Here is a 23,330-nt window from a genome sequence, read left to right as displayed (position 1 = left end):
CACCTTTGTGGAATAGATGGGCATGCCCACATGGTAACCACATGGTTATGATGCGGGTGTGTTATCTGGGGCGGCCGGCAAATGCGGGACAACCTACTGGCCGATATGAAGAGGGCCGGGCACCCTGTAGGCCGACAAATCATCAACGAGTCTGGCAGCTGCGAAGAAGTGAGCTCACAAGGAAGAAGCAGAACTTCCACCAAACTTGTAGTCGCTGCTCTTATGAAGGGGAATTTAAGAATGTGAAAAGGCAGAATATGCTCAAGCCCCCTGGCCTGCAAATTAGGCTGCACAACACAACAGTGCCTTTGGTGCTGGTGGAGTATTAGAACACCTTGTTAGACAGGACACCGGCACCAGCACCACAAAATGGTGCAAGTGGTGCTTCTGCATCTGTCTTATCTCAATATCAGTCTTGCAAACAACAACAAGGTCAAAGCGTTTGGTTGGCAGCTGAGAGAGTCAGTGGCGCGGGAACCGGGGGGGCTAGGGGGGGCTGAGCCCCTCCAACTTTTCGGCTGGGGGGGCTCGTAATGTATTTGAGCCCCCCCAGCTGGAGGAATCGAAATCGGAAATCTACCAACACAATTTCATAGATTCATACATAGGCGCAAGAAAGTAATCTTGGGCGCGGGAACCGGGGGAGAGGGCAGTGGGGGAAGCTTGCCCTCACAACTCTGGGGCCGTGGGGGCGGTGCCTCACATCTTTTTATGAGGCCAGGAACCGTTGGGGCAGCTTGTCCTCCCCAAATTAGGGGTTGTGAGTCACAAAGAAAGAAAGCATGTAAGTGAAAAAATCTACCTATTTTACTGACTCGGCAACTCATTTGGCAGCTTAAAACCTTTATTCCAGGTTGCCAAAACGGTAGTTTCTTCACTCAGCTGAGACGGAATACCTATCTCACTTTTTTTGCAAATATTTTCTTCTTTTTTTTTCGTTGAAAAGGCCAAGGTCTGAAAAATAAGTGGCCTAAAACCGATGAGAAAACTAGATTTGGGGGTACCCTAGGTTGATCTCTATGATGGTTCAGCCCCCCCAGTCTGGAAGAAGTTCCCGCGCCACTGGAGAGAGTGTTGTATGATAAACTTTTTGCTTTTTTAACCCGCGCCCCACTGGGGTCTGTGTATAACACGCCCTACTGGGGGGGGGGGGCTATTCATAGCCCCCCCTCCTAACTCCGAAACTACTGGGCCGATCGTCAAAATTCAAACGGCGTCTGATAGCCCCGGAAAAACTGTCGAGCGAAACCTAATTTCATTGACCTCGAGGTCACCGATGACGTCACAGGTCAGGTCAAAGTAAAAATTATTAGCACTTTGGCTTGTTCACATTTTGGGCTCTGGCCGCCGTCTTACAAGTCAGATCAGGCTCATTTTTGGTTTCCACACTCGTGAACAGATGCTCTAGATACTTTGCGGGTACCAAACTTGTACTTTGATTTTCAGGTCAGGGTCAAGTCATCACAGGTCACGAAAATATTATATCATGCGTCGGTCACGTGACACATGTTTTATGGTCCATTTAGGCCATATATTTCGAATTTGATGTCGTCTATGTCATTCGAGGTCATTTTGAGTCGAATTTAGCTTAGGTCAGGTCACTTTCAGGTCAAAAAAGGTCAAATTTTGAAGTTGAAATTTTTCAACAAAAAAGGTGTCTATTGGATGCAGTTTGAGCTCAGGAACACGATGGTGCCATTTATATTGGTGTACGATGCCAAATACGTACTGAAAAATTGATTTCAAAAATTAATAATTGTGAATTTTTTGCAATAATGCGTATAACTTGGCCATTTTTGAAGATATTTAGCTAAAACTTGCTAGAGTTAGTCATAATCATGCGTTCTGTCACATATATTCCGGTTTTTTCGAAAAGTCAAAAACTTTTTGAAAAAAATATAAAAATATAAATTTTGAATATTATTATATAAAATTTTCGAAATTTTCAAAATGTTGAAAATCCGAGATAGCAGTTTGATAGCGCGGTCAATTCTGAGTTCTTTCATGCAAAGAAATTGGATCTAGCTTAAAAACTGAGCTCTTGGGAGCGATTGCCGTGGTTCAATGTTTTGCGTCGAAATCGGACGAACATGACGTCACTCTGACGTCATTTCCGGCCGACCTATGGTAGGTACGAAGTTCAAATTTTGACACAAGGTGTCAAATTGATGCAGCCGAAGGTACTGAAAGTTTTGCGTCGATCCGTTAAGCGGTTTGGAAGTTATTGCAGAAAAACGGGAGGGGGGGCTATAAATAGCCCCCCCCCCCAGTGGGGCGCGGGTTAAGGAATGGAATATACTGCTCAGTGTAACAGCATTACCAAGAAAATGGCCATGGCATAAGCCGTGCTGTAGAAGACTGTGGTAAACTGCCAGCAAGCAGTTTACATTCGACGTCTCGGACAAGATTGAAGAGTAGTGCTCTAGCTCAGTTCTAGTTTGAGAAAAAGGCCCAGATAGAGCATAACCCTTCTGATGGACGTCCAGGATGTTCAAGAAGCAGGATGGGGAGTTTTAAGGAGTTTTTGTGAGACACCCGGAAGCTCGCAAGGTTTTGTGTTTGATAAAAACTGACTCGCAACCACGGACAGTATTGGGTGCGGTTTGCGGGTCCAGCACACGGTGAGACGGTTGCTGGAAGACCCTGAGGTCGACATCACTAGGTGACTGGGCTTGAGAACCACACCGAGCGGCCACCTCGGGTCGAAACAAGCCGAGCTGAACAGTCATCATTGGGCCTGCAGTCTGGCTTAGTAACGACTGGGCAATGAGCACAAAAATGCAGCAATCTCATGAGCAGAAAGTACCACGTCAAGTGTGGATCGCTCATGATTGTACATACTATGCAATACAATACAACGCGTTTCAACCCGAGGAAACGCAAGAAGACAGGCCGTGCCAGGCCACAACGGTAACCGGATCGAAAAGAGATAATACCTTTCCGGGACTCTATAAGAACGCAACCGTGCGTGAATCGACTAATCCAGTTCCAGTTGTGAATCCAGATGTAAGGGTGCTGACTGCTGTAAATAGATTGGTGTAAAGCCCTCCGCGTTAGATTTGAAGCCCCATTTGAAGTTTGTGATGGCCGTGACGCAGTTCAACTGTCTGGAGGTGTTGACCGTACTCTCCAAACGTGTTCTCGAACTGAATCATAGACATACAAACATATCACATTTCTTCAAAGCTTCCCATCCATGGCGTCTGATGTGCAACCAGCGTTAAATGGATAACCTGCTTCAACTTAGTTATTTTAGCTGCCAAAGTTCCTGGCATTAGTACGTAGTATGAAAGCATGCTTTGAGGCGAGTCACTCGATTACAAAGTTAAATTTCAGATACAAAAAAAGGAATTGAAAAAGAAACGTATGGACTACAATTTTGAAGGCATTTAGCGATGGCTCTTTGTGAATAATTCAAAAAGTATTGCACAAACCAGTTACAAAAGGCTTTAAAAATCGACCATTTACAAGTTGGCATGCATGTGGCGTGACCAGTGAACCACCTGGCTTTCAGTTGTCTTTCATTGGAACGGACTTATGTGCACGTCCAAAAGTAGCCTGGTGTGAATCACAGCTAGGAACATCCTGAGAGGTACCTGAGAGCAGTTCTAACATTGTTGGATCAGATCTGATCCACAGGGCAGACTGCCTAATAACGTTCAGTCACGCTTAACGTTCACGTACTCGGCACCTGCTGCCGTTTAGATCGCCGACTGCTGCGATGCTCCGCGGTGGAGACGGCACGGCTTACCTTGGAGCTGCTCCCAGTGTTTTCCCCGATTGCATCCAAGGAAGTTTCTTTAGCCGACGAGCAAGTTCGACTCCGCTTCAATGGTGCACGTTCGTTGACGATCGTGACCGATTCAGACGCAGAGCGTGCTGATTTCTTGGTTCCGGACTTCTGGTTAGATGATTTGCCGGCTTTTGCTGGCCGTACATCGGTCTTCTTGGCTGTCAATGGCGGATCTGGCAGGGTCTTGAACTCGTTCAGGTCTCCACAAAACAAAACCTGAAATGAAGCATTACAAGAATGAAAAAAGAAACGCAAAAACACTTTCACTGCACACTTAATGGCGGTAGCAAAACACTTCAATATATGATCGAATCAGACGAGAGTAAAGTAGCTCATCAAATGAGTCAACTTCGAAACTCTAACAAACGATCATTCTTTCCAATATGTGAATTTAAATCGTGAATGAAGTAACACAATTTTGGAACGGACCTTAAAGCAGGAAAGTAAGCATCGCTTCACAACAATTCGAGCACTCTATGCCATTGTGGAGATAAAAAACAAAATAGATTGACGTACGTACAAAATAATAAACGCGGTATGTGTAAAACATGAAGATCGAGAACCGTAAGGCATCAGCTTGTTTTATGAGTAATGCACAAGTCCACAGATGCGCGTCCTTTGTTTCAGCACGTACCGCCTGCGCCCAGCCGGCTCTCTCTCCGAACACCTTCCTGAAGTGGTCTGCCACCTCGCGGTAGGCGCGATCGGTCAGCGACTTGACGCTGCGCAGGTGCGGCAGGTAGTGGCGCGCCGCCAGCTGGTGCACGTGCGTGTCGACTGGGACGGCGGCCGCCTGGTCCAGTGACATCAGACACACGCAGTCGGCCACCTGCCGGACCGGGTCGCAATGGTCACACACAGTCAAAATATGATCACTGCCATCCTATTGGTACTATCAAAAGAAAACAAAATTAGAGACCATTCACCATAAGATGGCAAAAGTAAAGAGGTTTGGTTCTACAAAGCACCAACTAGATGGCACCCACAAATATATGAACTTGAATACTTGACAATGCATTGCTACCAAATCTATCATGACACACTCATCCCTACTTTGTGGGTGGTGTGGTCCGCCTGCTATGGCCTCATCCCTCACCAATAGCCCCAAGCACGCTTTTACACTTGTATATCATTACGTTATCCCACGGACCGGTCAGCGTACCTTGGCGCCGACGCCGCAGAGCTGTCGCAGCTCGGCGTGGCAGTCGCGGTAGGCGGCCCGCCGCAGCGCCAGTAGCCACGCCTCGCCGCCGCGCTCGGCCAGCTGCTGGGCCGTCTGGCCGATGAAGCGCGCTCGGTAGCCGAAGCCCAGCTGGCGCAGCTCCGGCTCCACGTCGGCGGCCGCCAGCGCCGACACAGTGGGGAACGCGTGGAACGCCCGGCCGCCGTACTCGCAGATGGGCTCCCCGTACCGCTCACAGAGCTTCTCCACCATGGAGGTGATGCTGGCCGACAGAGCGACACGCGCCGTCAGGATTCTCAGCTAATCACTGACAGGACGGATTTGCTACATTGACATAAAAAAATCTGACAGTGTGTAGCACATTTTATGCTGAAAAGCAAAAAAAAAAAAAAAACTTTTACACTATCAAATAAGGGATAATGAATTGTTGGATAAACAGGCACAATGCTTACCGCTGGATGTTGTTATTTGAAGAGCAGATGAAGCAGAAGAGGTTCTCCACAGGATCCTGTCGCAGCATCCGCACACCGGGCAGTTTGCCGCCGATGCTCTTGAAGGCGGGGTCGGCGGCACTCCAGGTTCTGTACAGGTCGGGCAGGCTGACGCTCAGCTGAAAGTAATCCTCGATGATCGCCTGTGCCTTCACCTGCTGCAGGCCGGGGCCGGCGCCTTCGGCCGAGAGCACCCGGAAGTCGACGCCCGTCTCGTCCTGGCGCAAAATCCACAGATACCGGCCCAGCGGGCCCACCCACTCGCCAGACTCCATTTTCACCCATCTGAAACATAACGTGACAAAAAACATAAACAACGAATATTATCATGAAACAAATTATGTCGCTTACAAATGGCTCTAAAAAATATTCATGAAGTGCGCTTTTACGCTCATTGCTAACTGCAACCGGTAAAAGACTATAGCATTGGCGAAAAAACGAACGAATTAACTAATCTATGCTAGTTTAACCCTCGCCCGTATTGGCGGAGTCAAAGTATAATGGAGGGTGGTGCCGTTGGACCGGGTGGACCCCTACCCCAGCCGTCCGGCCCCTGACCCAGGTATAAAATGAGGGTGTTGTCCGTGACAAAAGAGAGGCGATGACACCCAATGTTGATGTCCTATGTGATTGGTTGAACTTCCAGGGCAGGTTAATGACACCAAGGTCGGAAAAATTCGCACTTCGGACTTCGGGACTTCGGAATTCGGACGGCAGGCGCGTTCTACAGAATCGAGCGTGCACGCCTAAAAAACATGGAAAATCCTCTTAAATCTTGTTCTTGTTGGGTTAGAACGCAGGCGACTCTGACTCAGCACTCAAATCGCGATAATGCAGTGCAATCCAGGGTGAAGAAGCTGCTCAATTCTTCGGTCTCTTTTTTGAAAACAGCACACTCTCCGAAAACTTCACCAATAAAAAGCCGCAAACCGCCAGTAAGCTCGCAGCATGCTGATAGGGAGCGGTATTCGTGTAAGTAAGCGTTGGCCGGGGCGACGACGGCGGCGTCGGCTCTCGAGCAGGCGATCCAACACTCTCTAGTCCCCTTCTAATTTATTACAACAGATGCGCAAGGCCACGTCATGGTAAACGCTTCCTGCTGCATCCTGCAGGTCACGTCCTACAGGCCAGGTCCTATAGATAGACCCACAGACCAGGTCCTTTAAACTGCGTCCTGCTAAGCGGCCCCAAATAACGTTTTAACATAAGGTTGAACTTTTAACACATTAAATCAACAATTCAGCGCTTGAGTAATGAATAGACAAATAGATATATATATTGAGTAGAAAAACATATCGCACATGCGTGGAAGCGTTTTGTCAGAGACTTTCAACACCCGAATATCTGGACTCTGGAGACAAAACAATCCAAACACGTTTCCGTTTAAAATATGAATTCAGCGCTTACCGTTTGAAATTAAGACGCATTGCCAACATGTGTACCACTCCGCAGTCGGGCACGGAAAGGAAGGAGCCACCTGCGCTGACACGCCCCTACCCCCGGCCGGCGCTGGAGCCGGAACGGCACGCGATTGGTCAGCGCCGGGCGGGCACGTGACAGGTCACGCATGACGTCACATCCGCCCTCAACGTTCATCAGACTAAAGGAAAGCGACAACTTAATTATAACAACGCGTTAATTGTTTAACATTTACGCCACTTACTATTCACTTACATTGCACCACTTACATTTCAACAACACCGAGACCAACGACAAAGATTTTTTGCCTAAATACCGCTTCACATACGATGAAGCGTAAGTGCGATGGACACGTAAGTGGATAGGGCTTTACCGCTTACGCTCCGTATGTGAAGCGATCTTTAGGCAAAAAATTCCGGCAGGCGGCTACTTTTCTGATTCTGTTGGTAAAACTGGCCTCAGATTGTCATTTTGCACATAATGGCTTTCAGGACGTCTGCGTGGTGTTACTGCAGAGCTCGATGCACGGGCGTCCCCGGGCGTCTGCACGGGACGGGATTTCCAAGACAAATACCGGTACGTTGTGTCTCTGCCACATGTGAAGCAGCTCGTGGAACAGATGGAGGAGTTATCTAGATCTGCACGTGGGCCTCGCTTAAAGGTAGTGTGCCACCTTTGAAAGATTTTCCATTTTATTTTTCCTAGGATAAGAAGCTTCTGTTTTTACCTAATATCGCAAAAAAAAAATCAAAAATGGGCCTGGAATAGTGCCTTTTTCGCCTAAAAGTTTATCGGTTTTTCGATATGTATAACAATTGTAGTGGGCTGAGCTGCAAACAGGCGTCGGCAACAATCGCGAATGCGGCGCACATGTGACAATAAGCAAAGGTCATTACAGAGTTCTGACGTACGGGAATGAGTTATCAGCTGTCTAATCGTAGACAACACAATGTCGAGCCTTAACCCTCGCCCTGGCAGGGCATTTTTCATAACACGGCCTGGCAGGGGGGAGGGGGGGTCGATGCGACCCCCCCCCCCTCGCGATTGGCTCCTATGGCACCTAGAAACACCAAATTTGGTAGGTAGGTGGGCCCCCTGGAGTTCTCGCCCCTGTGCAAATTTGGTTGCTCTAGGTCAATATTTAGGGGGGTTTTGGGGGGTATAAATATAAAAATTTCGCTAAAAACAGGTCAAAAGTTTTTCGCTTATAACTTTTGATCTAATTAAGATAAAGCAAAAATAAAAGCACCAGTGAACTCAGCACGTCAAGGCGCGTCGAATGATATACTTTTTAGCTTGCTTAAGTGTACTTAAAGTTTTTCTTAAATTTTAAGTAAACTTAAATTTATAAATTAAGTTCAAGTTAACCAAATTGCATCATATCGCATATCATTCGATTCGGCTGATCACCAGGAACACAATGATACCATTTGTTAAGCTCTAGCGTCATTGTGTGCCAAGTTATTGGCAAAAACGTCATTTGACCTCAGTTGACCTCATTTGACCTGACCCATGGATAAGTACACCAAACAAAGAAGCACCAAGTGACCTGCTGTTAAGTACTGTGGTTTCAAAGCACAAAAGTGATGGAATGAAGCGGATATCTCCAGTATTTTCCGAATTTAGTATTTTCCCATAGGCTTAACATTACGACGTAATGACCTCTAACTGACCTCAGGTCAGTGACCTCAAAAAACCCGAACTATATGTTATACAACTCGGTGAACTTGGCACATCCTGAAAGTTTGAAGGAAATCAGTCCAAAACTGTGAGTTGGACAGGTGCAAAAAGAAAATTGAAATTTGACCATGACCTTGTACCGGTTTTTCTGACCTGGTGACCTGACCTTAGGTCACTCGGACCTGAAATTTTCAGGTCATATGTAAAAAGGTTGCCCCATATGCTGTGCCAAATTTGGCGGCGCTGCGCGCCGCCGTTTTTACGCTATCTTCGAAAAACCTTAGGGGGGGGTCGCATCGACCCCCCCCCCCCTGCCAGGGCGAGGGTTAAACTGTAAGCCTGTATTGGTATTGTTTCTTTTATTTGGCTGTCGAACATTATTTATGGTTTGAAATATGATTTTATGTAAAATAATTGATATGAAAAAGCCGTCTCTTAAGTTATGACCCCATTTCACCACACGCAAGTGGCAGAAATGACAATGATCAGCTGACACATTTTTCTTGGCCGAAGTCAGAGCGCGCGGCCCGACGCACCACCACCGCACCACAAAGTATGAGCAGAAGCCGCGCCCAAAGCCAGGGCCCCGGTAACGTGAGGTAGCCGAGTCGGGGCAGCGTGCGCTGACCCAAGCCGGGGCCGCAGCTTTGGGCGCGGTCTACCGCATCCCCGCGGGCAGCCCCGGGCTATCACATGACACCGGGAGGACGCGCGGCCCCGGCTTGGGTCAGCGCACGCTGCCCCGACTCGGCTACCTCACGTTACCGGGGCCCTGGCTTTGGGCGCGGTCTACCGCACCACCAGGCGTGTTCGAAACCGCAGGAGATGATGATGAACGGGTTTATCGAAACTTGATTGGATGAGCATATCGGTAATAGCGATTTCAGTGTGTGCGTTTATTGTTCATAGTGGTGTGAAATGTGGTTGGGGTACGACCGACAACCCGTCGGGGCGAATTTCGCACTGGGGTACTCAAAATTTGAAGAATTTAAAACGTTTCCATAAGTTTTGAAGGTATGGATAAGTTCTAAAAATCCGGTTGTCCTTATCTGGGCCATTAACTCCATACGGTCCAGGAAAGCTCGCACACTACCTTAAACCCTATTCCTGGCGGGCTCCGCCGGGACAAGAAACTGGCGGGGGGGGCGATTCGCCCCCCCCCCCCCTTCAGATCTCAAAAACTACACATCGCAGCGACAAACGGCAAACGGCGTTCGATAGGTCGTTTAAAGATCTATTACTTTTACATAAAACATTTTCAAGTCAGGTCAATATTGAGGTCACCAGAGGTCATCAACGGTAAAATGTTTTGGAATTCGTTACCTATATAACTTTTAAACTAAGAAACATAGAGACATAAAGCCAATACATTTTTTGTTGCTCTCGCCGAGGTGATGCGAAATAAGTATGTGATGACCTTCACAGGTCAATTTGAAATTTGACCCGAGGTCAAGGTCAGGTCATTCATCAATGAGGTTGTGGGGTATGGTCATGCTGCATAGGGGAGAGTGGGGCACATTCGTGCAAAAAATGGATAAACCCATATATCTGTTCTTTGGTTAGTGCAATGGCAAAATTGTTGATTGTAGTATGAAAAGGAACTATTGCAGATAGTTTTCCTCTTTAAAAGTTATCCTATAAAATTATTGCTTCCATTAGAAAAAATGACTTTTATTAACTCTGAACATTTGCACGAAACTGCCCCACCTATGGGGCACATTCGTTCAAGAGATGGGGCACTTCCGTTCACCCGGCAAAATTCGAGAAATTACCGGGCATTACCAGAAATTTACCAAAGGAAATTGGCAGGGGGTCATTTCACTTGATTCCTTTCGACAAGAATGCATTGCACAACAAATGTAGAAAGAATGGGCTGGCCAACAAGAATGTGCCAACTGCCGGCCTCCGTGACCTCGCCAAGTTCGCGTGAATTGCTCGTCACGACGTCGCAAGCAGTCGAGACTGAGTCAGGCGAGCGTCATTAGAGAAACCTACTACAGATAGTCATAAATCGCAAAAAAACTAAAAAAAAATATGCACGAATGTGCCCCCAGGCAGTGCGTACACGAACCTGCCCCACAACGTTATTAGTAATATATTTCAAAATTTCTTTTTGAAAAAAATGACACTTTTTCAACAAACAAGTTTGCAGCAGTTCCGTGAATAGAGTGGGCTTCTTCACCCCCAATTTTGAAAAGCTGAACCACATTTCCGAGTCAGGATCACGAAAATGGATGATATGAGAAAAGTTTGGAAAGCTCACGAATATTACAAATTTGCGTTTTTATCAAGCATGACATCAGGTACAGTGTTGTCTTCTACGGCGAACGAAGGGCGGCAATGACAGACATATTTCCATAATTTACCTTGAGCTCGTGCAGTCACTCGTGTTCCCATAAACTGCTGAAAACGAATGTGCCCCATGCACGAATGTGCCCCACTCTCCCCTACCAAACGACGCGCCTTGACCAGGCGAGCAGTTTGGTACCACTTACAAGTCTTTAGCACCATCATGTCGTGATTTATTGACAGAAAAACGATTTATGACGTCACATGACCTCAGATGACCTTTGCCGGTGCCCCTGTCAATTAGCGGTACAGGGACCCGCAGTTGTTTCTGTACACACTAGTATTTCAGCGTATTCTTGGCCTGTGACACCGTTGGAGGCGAATTGGGAAATGATTGTGTGCTTATTAAAACCACCATCTGAAGGGCTTTAAACTGATGTGCTGCTCTCCTAATTCAGTGAACTTTTTATGGCTATATCAGCAAAACATTGTTTTCAGCGCTTTTTCCTGCCCCATTCCTTCTGAAACCTGGAACCGCTTATTCCATTTACTCCTGCCATCTGACGATGGTCGTGCTGACTACTAGTTCCGGCGCTAGTTACTGCTCCAGTTTTGCACCCGGCACAAACTCAGGCGGCACCGGGCCGTGGCTCGACCATGGGGAGGGTCGGACCGAGTCGACTGCCTGGGGCGCGGTTAGATCGGACGCCCTGCTGGGGAAGGGGACGGGAGTGAGGGGGAGTGGAGGAGGTGGTCACGTGGTCCGTCCAAGCTCGCAGACGACCTGACGTGTCCTGCGCCCAGCCATGTTCCGTGATCCAAAATGGCACGAGAGCTGTGGAATGTCTGGAGGAGACGCTTCGAAAGCGAACTTCAGCAGCACTAATTTACCATATTCTGTGGAGATAAATTAATATTATCTTAATGCAGAAAAAAATTGTATGCCCAAGCTGTATGAGCTGTATCTTTTTAAAAGTTGTATATAAAATTATTTTAGGGACTTATAGGTTTCGTATACACAGTGAATTGTGTTACAATAAGCCGTTTCGCTGTTATGGTTACTAACTGAAGAGTTATCCTTTTTTTCTCACAGGGAATGACAATACGATAACAATATAACAATACGAATAAAACCAGACGTTTCGCACAAAAAAAGTGCCTCCGTCAGTGGCAAGAAATGAGTAATTAGGCATACATGTTTTCTTTCGATAACATCGATGAAGTAGTTATCTTTATTTTTTAAAGATATATTTTCGGCAGTTTTTTAAGCACATCATGGAAGCTTATAAACATTTGTGTATTTTATCGGCAACCCGGCTGGCCAGACCGAGACGGTGCTGCATTTAGTTCTCATCGATGTTAACCCGCGCCCCGTTGGGCTCTGCCGAGCAACGCGCCCCGTTGGGGGGGGGCATTTTGGCCCCCCCCCCCTAAGATCTCGAGAACCACGCAACGTAGCGACAAGCGGCAAACGGTGTTGGATAGCCCTATCAGGGAACTACCTTGTGACCCAATTTTATTGACCTAGGTCAAACCGATGACGTCACAGGTCCAGTGTCCCAAAATATGTTGATTTGGGTGGGAGACGACACCCAGTGGTGAATGATTTTTCACTCTCGCATATGATTTTTGAAGCGAATTTCCCACTCTCAAATGGTCCTTTTGCACAAGTGAGCGAAATAACACCGACACCAGTGCTGTAGCCCTAAACACGCACTGAAATAGTCAAGTTTTTCCTCATCTATCAAATTCCTATCACACATTTTGCTGATTTCCACTCTCAATGACCTTTTCAGGCTCTAGTTTCCCACTCAGAAACCCAACCCAAATTGTAATTTTGGGACACTGCACAGGTCAGGTCAAAGGTCCAATTTTCACCGTTTACAGGCATTTCAAGAAATGCGTTGTAAAATCGAGTAAAATGCATTTCATTGAAAATCATCGATGGGGAAATGTTCTTCAAACACATATTTTGCTAGTTGAGGTCACTGATACCAGGTCAGGTCACTGAGGTCAGGTCACTGGGGGGTCACAATATGAAAGTGTCGTGTGATACATGTTTTATGGTCCATTTTACATGACAAATGCGATTATGTGGGTCAGGCAGCCTTTGGGGCCAGCTTAGGTCACGTTTTGGTCAAGGTCAGGTCAAGGTCAGGTCAAATAAGGTCAAATTTCAAAGTTGATATTTTTCCATAAAATGGGTATCGAATCGATGCAGCTCGTCACGGGGAGTTCAATGGTGGTCTTTGTTTTGCCGTACGAGGTCTAGAATCGCTAAAAATTGAGTTCAAAAATTTGACGTCATCATTTTTGAACAGTTTTTTTCGCTATAACTTGGCCAAAAAACGAGATATCGATCTGAAATTTGGTATGTATATAGAAAAGCGCAGGGACTATCACATATATTCCGGTTTTTCGAAATTCGGAAAAAATTGGATTTTTTTTAGTTTTTCTAAAAAAATCAATTTTTTGAATTTTTTTGGGTCAAAAACCCAAAATTTTGAAAATCCGAGATTGCAGTTTTGTAGCGCCGCTTTTTGTCTATTAGACCATATAAAGAACTTTGAAATTGCTTGATAACTGTAGATTTGGTGAGCGTTTCAAGATTGCATGTTTTTTGCTCATTTTTGCTCGAACATGACCTCAGTTTGACCTCAATAACTCCTGACCTAAAGCGACCTAAGACTTGAAATTTGGTGTGAAGGTGTCAAATTGATGCCCGGAAAGTACTGAAAATTTGGCGGCGCTGCGCGCCGCCGTTTTCTTGCTATTCAGGAAAAACCACAGGGGGGGCCAAAATGCCCCCCCCCAACGGGGCGAGGGTTAAACCTATACACTTATTTTTCTCCACTGACGAAGGCGCGTTGTTGTCCGAGACGTTTGGTTGTATTCGCATTGTTTTTTATATTGTCATTGTCCGTGAGAAAAACATACTCATATGGACTGGTCTCAGTTCATATAGAAATTGTTGCACATTCATCAACACAGATAAAATGAATATTAGCCCTCACCACACATATAAGTAGAGGTAAATTGATGAAATACTAGGACTTACTCCACAAGGAGATCGAATGGGTCGGAGCGCTTTCAATATGTATTATACATATCGTCGTCAGCGAATCAATAACGGGTCGAATCGAGTCGGGTATCGAAGAGATACCCGACTCGATTCGACCCGTTATTGATTCGCTGACGACGATATGTATAATACATATTGAAAGCGCTCCGACCCATTCGATCTCCTTGTGGAGTAAGTCCTAGTATTTCATCAATTTAATTCCATCTCCACATCATGTCATTACGTAAGTAGAGGTAAGTAGACCGCGCCCGCTGTTTTACACCAATAAATCGCAGCAAAGCGAAGGATTGCGACGATTCTTTGGTGCCCTGGAGTTAATCAATTTTACAACTTCCCGGAAAATTAAATAGCCCTTATCATTTTTACATCTTGTCTGATAATTTTAAATCCCTGAACCAAATTACCTTTAACCTGTGATTATTTTTCTCAAGATCATGTCAGGCCAGAATAGCAATTGAAAGTCAGCGCACATCTTCTGTGTGTTTCCATAGTCGTTTCGTGATTAGCAACGTGACAACATGTGAAATATACTATCTAATGTTTGTCTCATTAATTGTTGTGGGTGCCAAGGTCACGTGAAACTCAGGTTAAGGTCATTTACTTGAAATGATCTCGGTTAACTTCCTTAAATTTACACCTTTTTACTGTGGTTTTTAGGAAGTGTTGGTTTGAAATTTAGCACCCATTTTAGCATTTGAAAACTAGGCATACTTAAGTATCAGTTATAGTGCCTATGCAATATGTTGCCAGGCTGTAAGTGCTGGTTAACATTCTATATAGCCGGCAGAACGCCTAATGGGTGATCTGGCGTGACCCGTCCTACCCCAAATGCTTTGATACATCATCTTTGATCAAAGCACGTGCAAATTCGCAGTCAGAAGCAAGCCAAGTCCCAGCAAACTTCACTTGTAGAAATTCTAACAGGACCCAATTTTCCGTGCTTTTGGGTTATTAACCTGATCTGGGAGGTCAACCAGTGACCTAGGATCTCAGCATTGACCAGGACATAAAAATAATTGGCTTTTTCTCGTCAGCGATGACCAGAACCCTCAAATCATCGGATTTCTCTCGTCACGAGCAGCACGCTCTTTTTTATTTTTCAGCGAAGCTCTGGCTCTTTTTATCAAGGGCCGAATGGCTGAAGGTTTCTACGCCCCTCCGCTACATGTAAGACGCTGAAAAGAAATGCCTAAATAGGTGAGGGTTAAATATCGATTGCTTTTTAAGTGCCGAAGCCCGAAACACTTTAATTTACTTCGATAGCAGTTTTTAAGACCAACGAGCTCGAATAATATAACTTCTTGAACAATGTAAGCAACACATAAAATGAATCGTGAGAGAAGCGGCTCAATTAATTGAACTATGAGACACTTAATAAAAAACGGCATAGATTAGAAACTGCACCTAACTTGCACTGGTTTTTAAACCTTTTCGTTGCAGACTGGTAGATTAAATTTTAGGATTGATTTCAGCTGATGCTCAAATGGAGCTATTCATTCGTTCATCAAATAACTCTTGTTGAAGCACTTGCTGTATGTAAGGCATAGGTATAAGTTCTATGAGAAAAAAAAACACTTTTAAATGGCCTCCTTACAATGAAATACCGAAAGATGAAATAATGAAATAATTATTGATGAATTCGACCACAGGTCATTGTCAAAATAAGCCAGACAGAACTTTTGTCGACAAAAGTTGAGTTTGACAAAAGTTCTGTCTGGCTTATTTTGATAATGACCTGTGGTCGAAATCATCAATAATTATTTCATTATTTCATCTTTCGGTATTTCATTGTAAGGAGGCCATTTAAAAATGTTTTTCTCATAGGACAAATAACTCTAACGAATCAAGGTTGCGAGCCCCAAATAGGGGAGAGTGAGGTATAGATGAGCCAAGGGGCAAGTTTAGCCACCCCATGTTTCTCAGCTCCTATGGCGCTGATTGACTTGAGCTTCCATGTGCCGTTCGCTTACGATGCTGTAGTCTTTCACGTGAGACGGCAACGTTCTCACGCTCAGCACCCGGTAACATGTGGTATCGCCCCTGATAACTAAGACATGTTTTGCCTTTAAAATGAGATGGTTGTTATCTGCGGTGCATGGTTATTTTCCTTAGCGGGTGTCATTAATCGAAAATGGCCACGGGTGGGGCAAGATGAGCCATTTTCACCTGGGGGAAGATGAGCCGGATAAGCCATTGTTGTCTCCGCTGTCGAAAACCAAACTGAGCTGCGCTTGTATCTGCTGAATAAAAATGGTAGGAAATTGTTTTTCTTTGTTGATTACACAAGTTGTAAGTGATTTGCAGATTATCTGAAGGATAAAATGATTTCTTTCGTGATAGAAAACTTGACGAGTTATTGGAAGGCTTAAAACAATCACTTTTTGATGGAGGAAAAAAACTTTGCCATAAGTATGTATGTCATGGAGTAAATAAAAGAGCCCACTCTTCGCCGCGCCCGGGAAAAGAAGAGGTTCGCTTTTTCCTTCCATGCTCAACTTTCCCCACGACGTGTCTCAACTTACCCCGCCCATGGGGTAAGATGAGCAACGTGCAAGATGATTTTTGACGTAGCCTTTCAGTACAAAAATAAGCGGTATGAAACATTTCTGGCCACCATTACGTGCGCAATGACCACTCTGTCCGTCCAACTCGTAAACGCAGAAAAATGATCAGTAGGTAAGTTAGCCTGTAGCTTACGAAAAACAAAAGCGGCTCAAGTTACCTCATTCTTCCCTACGTTACACAATTGAGGGCATTTTTTAGGCCATCACAGTATTTGTCAACAATGGTTGTTTGGGGGGCTGGGGAGGGTGGTTACTGGCTCATAAACTGCCCCCCCCCCCCAAATAAAAGAAAATGAAACCGATCATCCGCGAAAAGAACTATTGAGCTCGAACCAAGGTGACGAATCGATTTATAGGTATGCAGGATGACTAACGATGCCACTTTTTGACTTCTTGTGTCAAATAAATTCCATCATCTGGATAGCACGTCAACATGCTATTTGACATTTTACAACAAACGTATACTATTTGGCGCGACTAGCCTCATAAACGTTCTGAAACTAAAACCGTTTCTTCGCAATTAACTTGGACCACGTCATCCCAGCTTATGCACGACAAAAATAAAATAATGCTTCAGGATCACTGGCCTGAATTCGAATGCTTAAAGTTTACTCAAAACCGGTGTGGCTGAGGCACTCTTCGCTACATCTCGTGACGGCCACCAATGTGTTTCATTTTTCGGTAAGCTATAAGTTAATAAGGAAAGGATTGGTGAGTGGGTTGAAAATAGCCCCCCCCCCCCCCTCCACCCCCCTCCTTCTTCTGGAAACATAAGTAATCGAAAGATCTGGCGATGGTTTATCCACCTCCTCTGCCGCCGCGCTGCGAGGCCTCGATTCGTTCGGTATGTGGCTTCCTGAGCGGTCCTCCCCGGAGGCAAGGTGAAAGGTCATGGCCTGTATCAGAAATTTATACGTTGCTGAATATGTTTTATAGTTCTTCCAAGGCCTTGCACACCGTTTTATTATATCGGATAAACATTGCACTTTCTTGTCAATCAATACATTTAAAGAAAACTTGATCATAATCTTATACTGCGGCAGTTGTAGTTCTGCTTACGGTTGCCTCTTTATGATACGGGCCACCACCACCTCCACTGCGCTGGAGCTCAGGCGTTCTACCCCTCCCCGCTATGGACCGGCCCTTGGGCTAGGTGTGTTAGTACTGAGCGCAAACCTGTAGTAGTCACGTGACTTTCATTCACGTAGCGGGAACGGAAGCTATAGGCGATACCAAGGACGGGCTCTGGGGAGGCAACCGGCGCGGAAAAATAGCACGATTGTAGTTTTGGAAGAATATCTGTTGCGGTAAGAGGAATTATACAAAACATACGTGCTAGGAGCAAACATGTGTTATTCCTCCATACTTTGCGCTACATTTCCTTTCTCCAATGGCCAGCACTTAGCAAATAATAGCGCAATTCTAAATTGGTAATATACAGGGTGTCCGGAAAGTCCTGGCGCTTCTTTTGGACGCCGTGTAACGCGCGCTGTGATTATTGGACATTCAGCCAATCATCACAGACATGACCCCTCGTTGATTGCTCAGCCAGGGGTCGTGTAAATATGACCTTGAAATCGTTTTCAGTGATGGGTAGATGGGCGAAGATGCGCCTTGTCGCTGAATGCCTGCGCGCGGCGGCCGGGTGCGACTTGAACGAGGCGCGAGTTGCAGCGCGATGCGGCGTTTTTCGATGAATGGTTTAGCAGGTAAAGGTTTATTTCGACTCGGGGATTCCTTAAAAAATATCCTCAGACCGTTTCGAACGCGATATGGGAACGGAGCAGCATTTCAGCGCGGCAATCGAAGAAAGTGCGGGGGTCTGATGGACAAAAATGTCCCATCATCTTCGTCAATGTCGAATAAATGAATAACAGGCTGGCCCACGAGGGGTTCCTGGACAGCCACATCAACCCGAGGGTCAAGACGACATGCCCTAAGGGTCACTTCGCATTTCAACAGCACAGAGCACCCTCCAACAACGCCGCCGCCATTCAAGCTAAACTGACAGAGGAGCTTGCCGGGCCAGATCACCGTGGCGAAATGAGATTAGGCCGCCTTATTCTCCTAACCTGACCCGCTCGACTAAGGCGTGCTACGCGTTTTGTAGAACAGGATCTAGGCCATTTCTCACCCCAACCTGGAGTCGCTGAAGACTCGCATCATGACAGCATGGGAGGACCTGGAAATGCCCCGCATCGTCAAAACCCGCAGACGCTTCCTCCCCTACGTCGAGGCCGTCGTCGGCGCCGACGGTGGTTACATTGAATGAGCACGTAGCGGAAGCATGTGGCTTGGTGTCCCTGGTCATTGTTTTGATCCATTGATTAGTATCTATGAACCAATGGCATTTGTTTTAGAAAATGTTGAAAAGCGCCAGAACTATCCGGACACCCTGTATGTGTACAGTAGCAACTGCGGGTCCCTGTACCAGGATCATCACCGATGAGATAATCTTCCAAATACTGAAAGAATTGGGTGGTTTGAACTCGTTTACACGAAGCAGGAGGCGTTTCAATATTTTCCCATAGGCTTGCAATGTAAAGGTCACGAGTCCGGCCTGACCTCAGGTCACAGATATGAAAATTCTGAGATATACAAATTGCACATACTGGTACCCTAACTAAAACCTGAAGAGAAGAAATTGATCGGTCAAAAACTCTAGCTCTGGCGTGATTGCAAACTATTCTGAGGTGGGGTCACAGTGGACCCCCCCCCCATCCCCCCTGTTCCTGCACCTATGTATATCGAGCACTGCTTATTAGTTGGGGCATTTTTTTTTATCATTTAGTCGCATCGACTTTCTACAGAAAGATGTCTCATTACCTACAACAGATATGAGCCAAACTTACCGTATCGACTCGCATGTGGTGCAGAAAAGGCAACGCCGACGCTTTGGCGCAGCGCAGTCAGCTGTTTATAAGCAAACTGTAGTAACCAAGTTTCTTACAGATACAGTTGGTAGCATTAGGCCAAATGGGCGCTCAAAAACTACTACCCCATAGGGTTTGCACGTTAAATGGACCTTTTTCAAGCGAGCCCCACATGTAAGCTATAAGATAAATTGCCAATATTATTGTGGGGATAGGTAGCCTAAAGCTTCCTCTACAACCTTTTTATCTAGCGTTTTTTTACGCGGAGACCATAACAGGTCCAAAAAGCATTGGGCGCTGCCCGAGATACACTCGGGGGCAGATTGATGTTCCACCAGTCACCACTCCCTACCCATCGGGCTCCCATGGATCAGCAGTGGCTGCTGCCAGTGTTGCCTGCCCTCAGCATTGCTCAGCACTGCCTGCCAGTGCCAGTGCTGCCACTTGCAGCAGCCAGTGCTGAGCCATGGGAGCCCGATGGTTAGGGAGTGGTGGAACATCAATCTGCACCCGAGTGTACCAAAAGCCCCTCCATGAGGGCGCTAGTTCCTGCGCATGCGCACATTGCCTCAACCCTGTACTAGCGTAAGTTAGCGATACTGCTCACGGACTCGATCAGCCAGTGACCATCCCCGATTACATTAATAGATGTCGCTAGCATCACATAAATCCTGCTTGCAAACACATTTTAAGAATTAAACAGCTTTGCCATTTCCGCCTTCCATAGATTCCTTCCATCTTGGTATCAACTATAGGCTTTTCATTTAACTTTATTCTAAGTTTTAAACTATGGTCAGTGTTATTTCTGGTCCATATAATTTAAAAATAACTGCATTATGAATTTGGCTTTACTCGTCGGAATGGAATACTCTATTTATTCCATATTCAAAAAAATATGTCACCTTCCATGGCCCTGTTTCACCGCCCGACGCTGCGCGCTGCAGCGCATTGGGAGCCGAGGCATACCAGACGTCACTGGAATGACCAGTGTCCTGATTTTCGTGAATTTGGGTGGAAACCCACACCTTAACAGATTCTCTTTGTGACGTCCCGGAAAGCCAAACGACGTCCCTGACATTTTTTTACGGATCGGGATAAAAGTCGGCAGGTATATCGAACACCAAAAGCAAACTAACAAAAAGAAATATCACCTCTGTAGCCTAAAAACACGGCTATGCAAAATGACAACAAATATATCCTAAGTCCTCACAAACCCACTTACACTCAACTCCCCTTTCCTACACCGCTGGCCAACTGCCGCAACAGTAAACAACGCGGTTTTATGTTCGTTTTCTGTGCGTCAGATATGGATAGGTTTTCTTTTACCATATGAAGGTAATAGCTGCCATATGAAGGAGAAAAGATGTCGGAATAGAGGGATCTGAGGACATCGTTTTCCACTTTTCAGTTTTAGTAACTGTGGAGTGTATAGATAAAAATTTATCATGCGAATATATTAATTCGACATTTATCTATAAGCACGCAACATACCTTTTGTATCAAACTACTGTAACATATTTAATTATTTTTTCCCCTCAGAAGGTCACAGTAACGGGGTAGCGCTGCCCCTGGAACATGTCCTTCAAAAGTAGTTAATTTTGCATATGTTGATAGTGGTTGGGGAAAAAGTTTAGTGTTTATTTGTTTGAATTAAAATAAAGTTACCGAATTTCAACAGTATTAATTCAAGTATGTCGTCCTTGGCTTAAAAAATACACGCAATGTTGGGGACGTCGATTGACCTTGTCATTCCCATTTAATCGACGTCGGTACAAAACTGAAAAGTGCACAATGATTTCACATTTTTTCCAGCCAAGAAAAATTCAGCGTCCAACTTGGAGTTTTCTTAATTGAATTTCATAATAGGAAGCTATGGAAATTAATTTTCCGAACTGTTTTCCACCTCTTTGTTTGGACGTCTGTTTTTTACGTCAGTCCTCTTGCTCGATATAATGTCCCTCTTATGACGTCAATATTTAGTGATAGCCGCTGGCTCTTGGGTTGATTTTTGTTGAAGCATATTTGTTGTTGACTGTTGTGTACGATCATGGACAAGAACTAGACATCTTCAAAGTGTTGTTTTGGTGTTTGTGGTGAATGATTTAATTTTGTATTGTACTAGGGGTAAACTGGCATTACTTTGTGTCTACATATATATGATCATTTGAGATGCCTTGAGGTGCTATTAGTCAACATTGCCAGTGAAAATCGCTAATTTTAAGAGATTTAGGTAAGGGATTTTCAGTGGCTTAGGCTCCGCACCGATATCGACGTCCTTTTGAAATAGTGACGTCCTTGCGGCTTCAATCACACTCTCCGAAAAATCAATTTCAGGACACTGGGAATGACGTTGTGTGCGATCCGTTGGCTTATGGTAAATCGCGTTTTGAACAGAGACCTTGAAGAACCTAGTACCAATTGAACAGAAGTTTGAGTGCGAATACTGCTAGCGTGCGGATGGTGCTGGCGCCGGGGTGCTAGGGCTTTGCAATGACGTCATAACGTAGCGCCAGAGGGAAGTTTGTTGATATTGCCATGGAAACCCAACACGCCGACGGGCGCAGCGCTCCACCGTGAAACAGGGCCCATGTAACTCATCCAGGTAAAATGGGCACTTTCCGCGTTGTTGGCGTACCCGTTGTTCTATATACCCTGATTTAAAGGGACCCTCCCACCTTCAAAAAAGTTAATGAATTGGCATGAATGTGATGTCGCTCGGTTCAGAAAGAGCAAAAACGAATATCTACCAAATTTCATCGAAAAATATTTACCAGTTTTCAAGATATTAGACTTTTACTTTTGTTTACTTTTTGGGATCTCCGCTGCTCCTAGCGACTTTATTTGAAAGTGCGGCATTTGTTGCGCGCAAAGCAGCATATACCACCGCGTGCTACAAAATGTTTTAGTCAAACATTTAACGGACGTTCAAAAGCCTGATGACGTCATCAGATTCCCGTAATGGTTAAGAGATAGGGACCACGCTGGTCCCACCCTGCAAGTAAAGGGAAGAAATTTCTTGAACACCATAAAGCTGCGGGGGATGCGACCAGGATAAATGGTGGTTTCTGAGCCTGGCCGCAAACTTGGCTATCTCAACTCAAAACTAATGTTAAGGTGGGAGGGTCCCTTTAATTTCACTATTGTAACAAATTCTAGATTATCCCCAGGATCAGTATATTGACCCAGGGCCAAAGTAACACCTGGAACTTAGACCACTGAGGCTATGACATGATGAATTCACACAGAAACTCTGCAGCCATATGACAACCTTTTTTCGAGAACGTGTAAAACTCACCTAAATGATTGCCCACTTCTCAACACCGATGACAAACTGACATCTTGCAAGCTACAGAAAATTCTTCCATATATTCCCATGATTAGTCACACTGTCGAGGATCAGAGAAACCACGGGATACAAGCAGTATTGACCTGCCTATAGCACAACAATAGACAAAATGAGGTGGCAGGCGGCAGAACGCCCTCTCATCACCTCGCACACGTGACAGACTCAAAAGACCACGTGCGCGCGCGCGGTTTATCTCTTGTATCTGTTGCGCCATAATTGAAACCCGCATGTAAATACGCCTAAACTACAGCCATAAAATAAATCCGCAATTGTATTCATCTCGAACAAAACTCGCGGCCAAAGAAACAAATTAAATACACTGAAAAAGGATTTGTGCCTTTGTAGTCATCGGACATGACGCAATCATAACCCAAAGAGGATGCCCAAATTGTAACTTAAAGGAAATAGTTCACTTTTAACATGGGTTTTGAACTGGAATAGCAGTTCCGTAGCCTGGGCTGAGACGAGCATAAATCAGGAGCTTTTACAGCCCAACGATCACCCTAGGCAAAGATATTCTATTTCTCGTCCCGAAAAAGGTGTCTTGCGTTGAGGATGTGTGCCTTGCATATATTCGCATCCAGTATGAAAAGAGCATGGGTACCGAGAA

The 23,330-nt window shown here is 45.4% G+C and overlaps 1 protein-coding gene across 1 annotated transcript; it reads right to left on the bottom strand.

Moving 5' to 3' along the window:
• Positions 1–2,281: 2,281 nt before the first annotated feature.
• Positions 2,282–23,138, bottom strand: LOC122380203 (N-glycosylase/DNA lyase-like). The gene is made up of 5 exons (XM_043363166.1): positions 22,670–23,138; positions 5,429–5,752; positions 4,956–5,238; positions 4,428–4,622; positions 2,282–4,009 (listed from the first exon to the last, which is right to left on the bottom strand). The coding sequence occupies exons 1-5, from the start codon at positions 22,747–22,749 to the stop codon at positions 3,677–3,679; spliced, it is 1,215 nt and encodes a 404-aa protein (XP_043219101.1). The 5' UTR covers positions 22,750–23,138; the 3' UTR covers positions 2,282–3,676.
• Positions 23,139–23,330: the final 192 nt, after the last annotated feature.

Source organism: Amphibalanus amphitrite, unplaced genomic scaffold, assembly GCF_019059575.1.
Source record: "Amphibalanus amphitrite isolate SeventyFive unplaced genomic scaffold, NRLGWU_Aamphi_draft 000093F_arrow, whole genome shotgun sequence".
Taxonomy (NCBI): Eukaryota; Metazoa; Arthropoda; class Thecostraca; order Balanomorpha; family Balanidae; genus Amphibalanus; species Amphibalanus amphitrite.
The sequence above is the reverse complement of the archived record's forward strand: the minus strand, read 5'-3'. Positions and strand labels throughout refer to the sequence as shown.

Coding starts and splice junctions, on each gene's coding strand:
- LOC122380203 (XM_043363166.1), bottom strand. CDS start 22,749: ATGGGAATATATGGAAGAATTTTCTGTAGCTTGCAAGATGTCAGTTTG. Junction 4,623..4,955: donor TCTGCGGCGTCGGCGCCAAG/GTACGCTGACCG, acceptor CCGGTCCGGCAG/GTGGCCGACTGCGTGTGTCT. Junction 4,010..4,427: donor GAGCCGGCTGGGCGCAGGCG/GTACGTGCTGAA, acceptor GCTTCATTTCAG/GTTTTGTTTTGTGGAGACCT.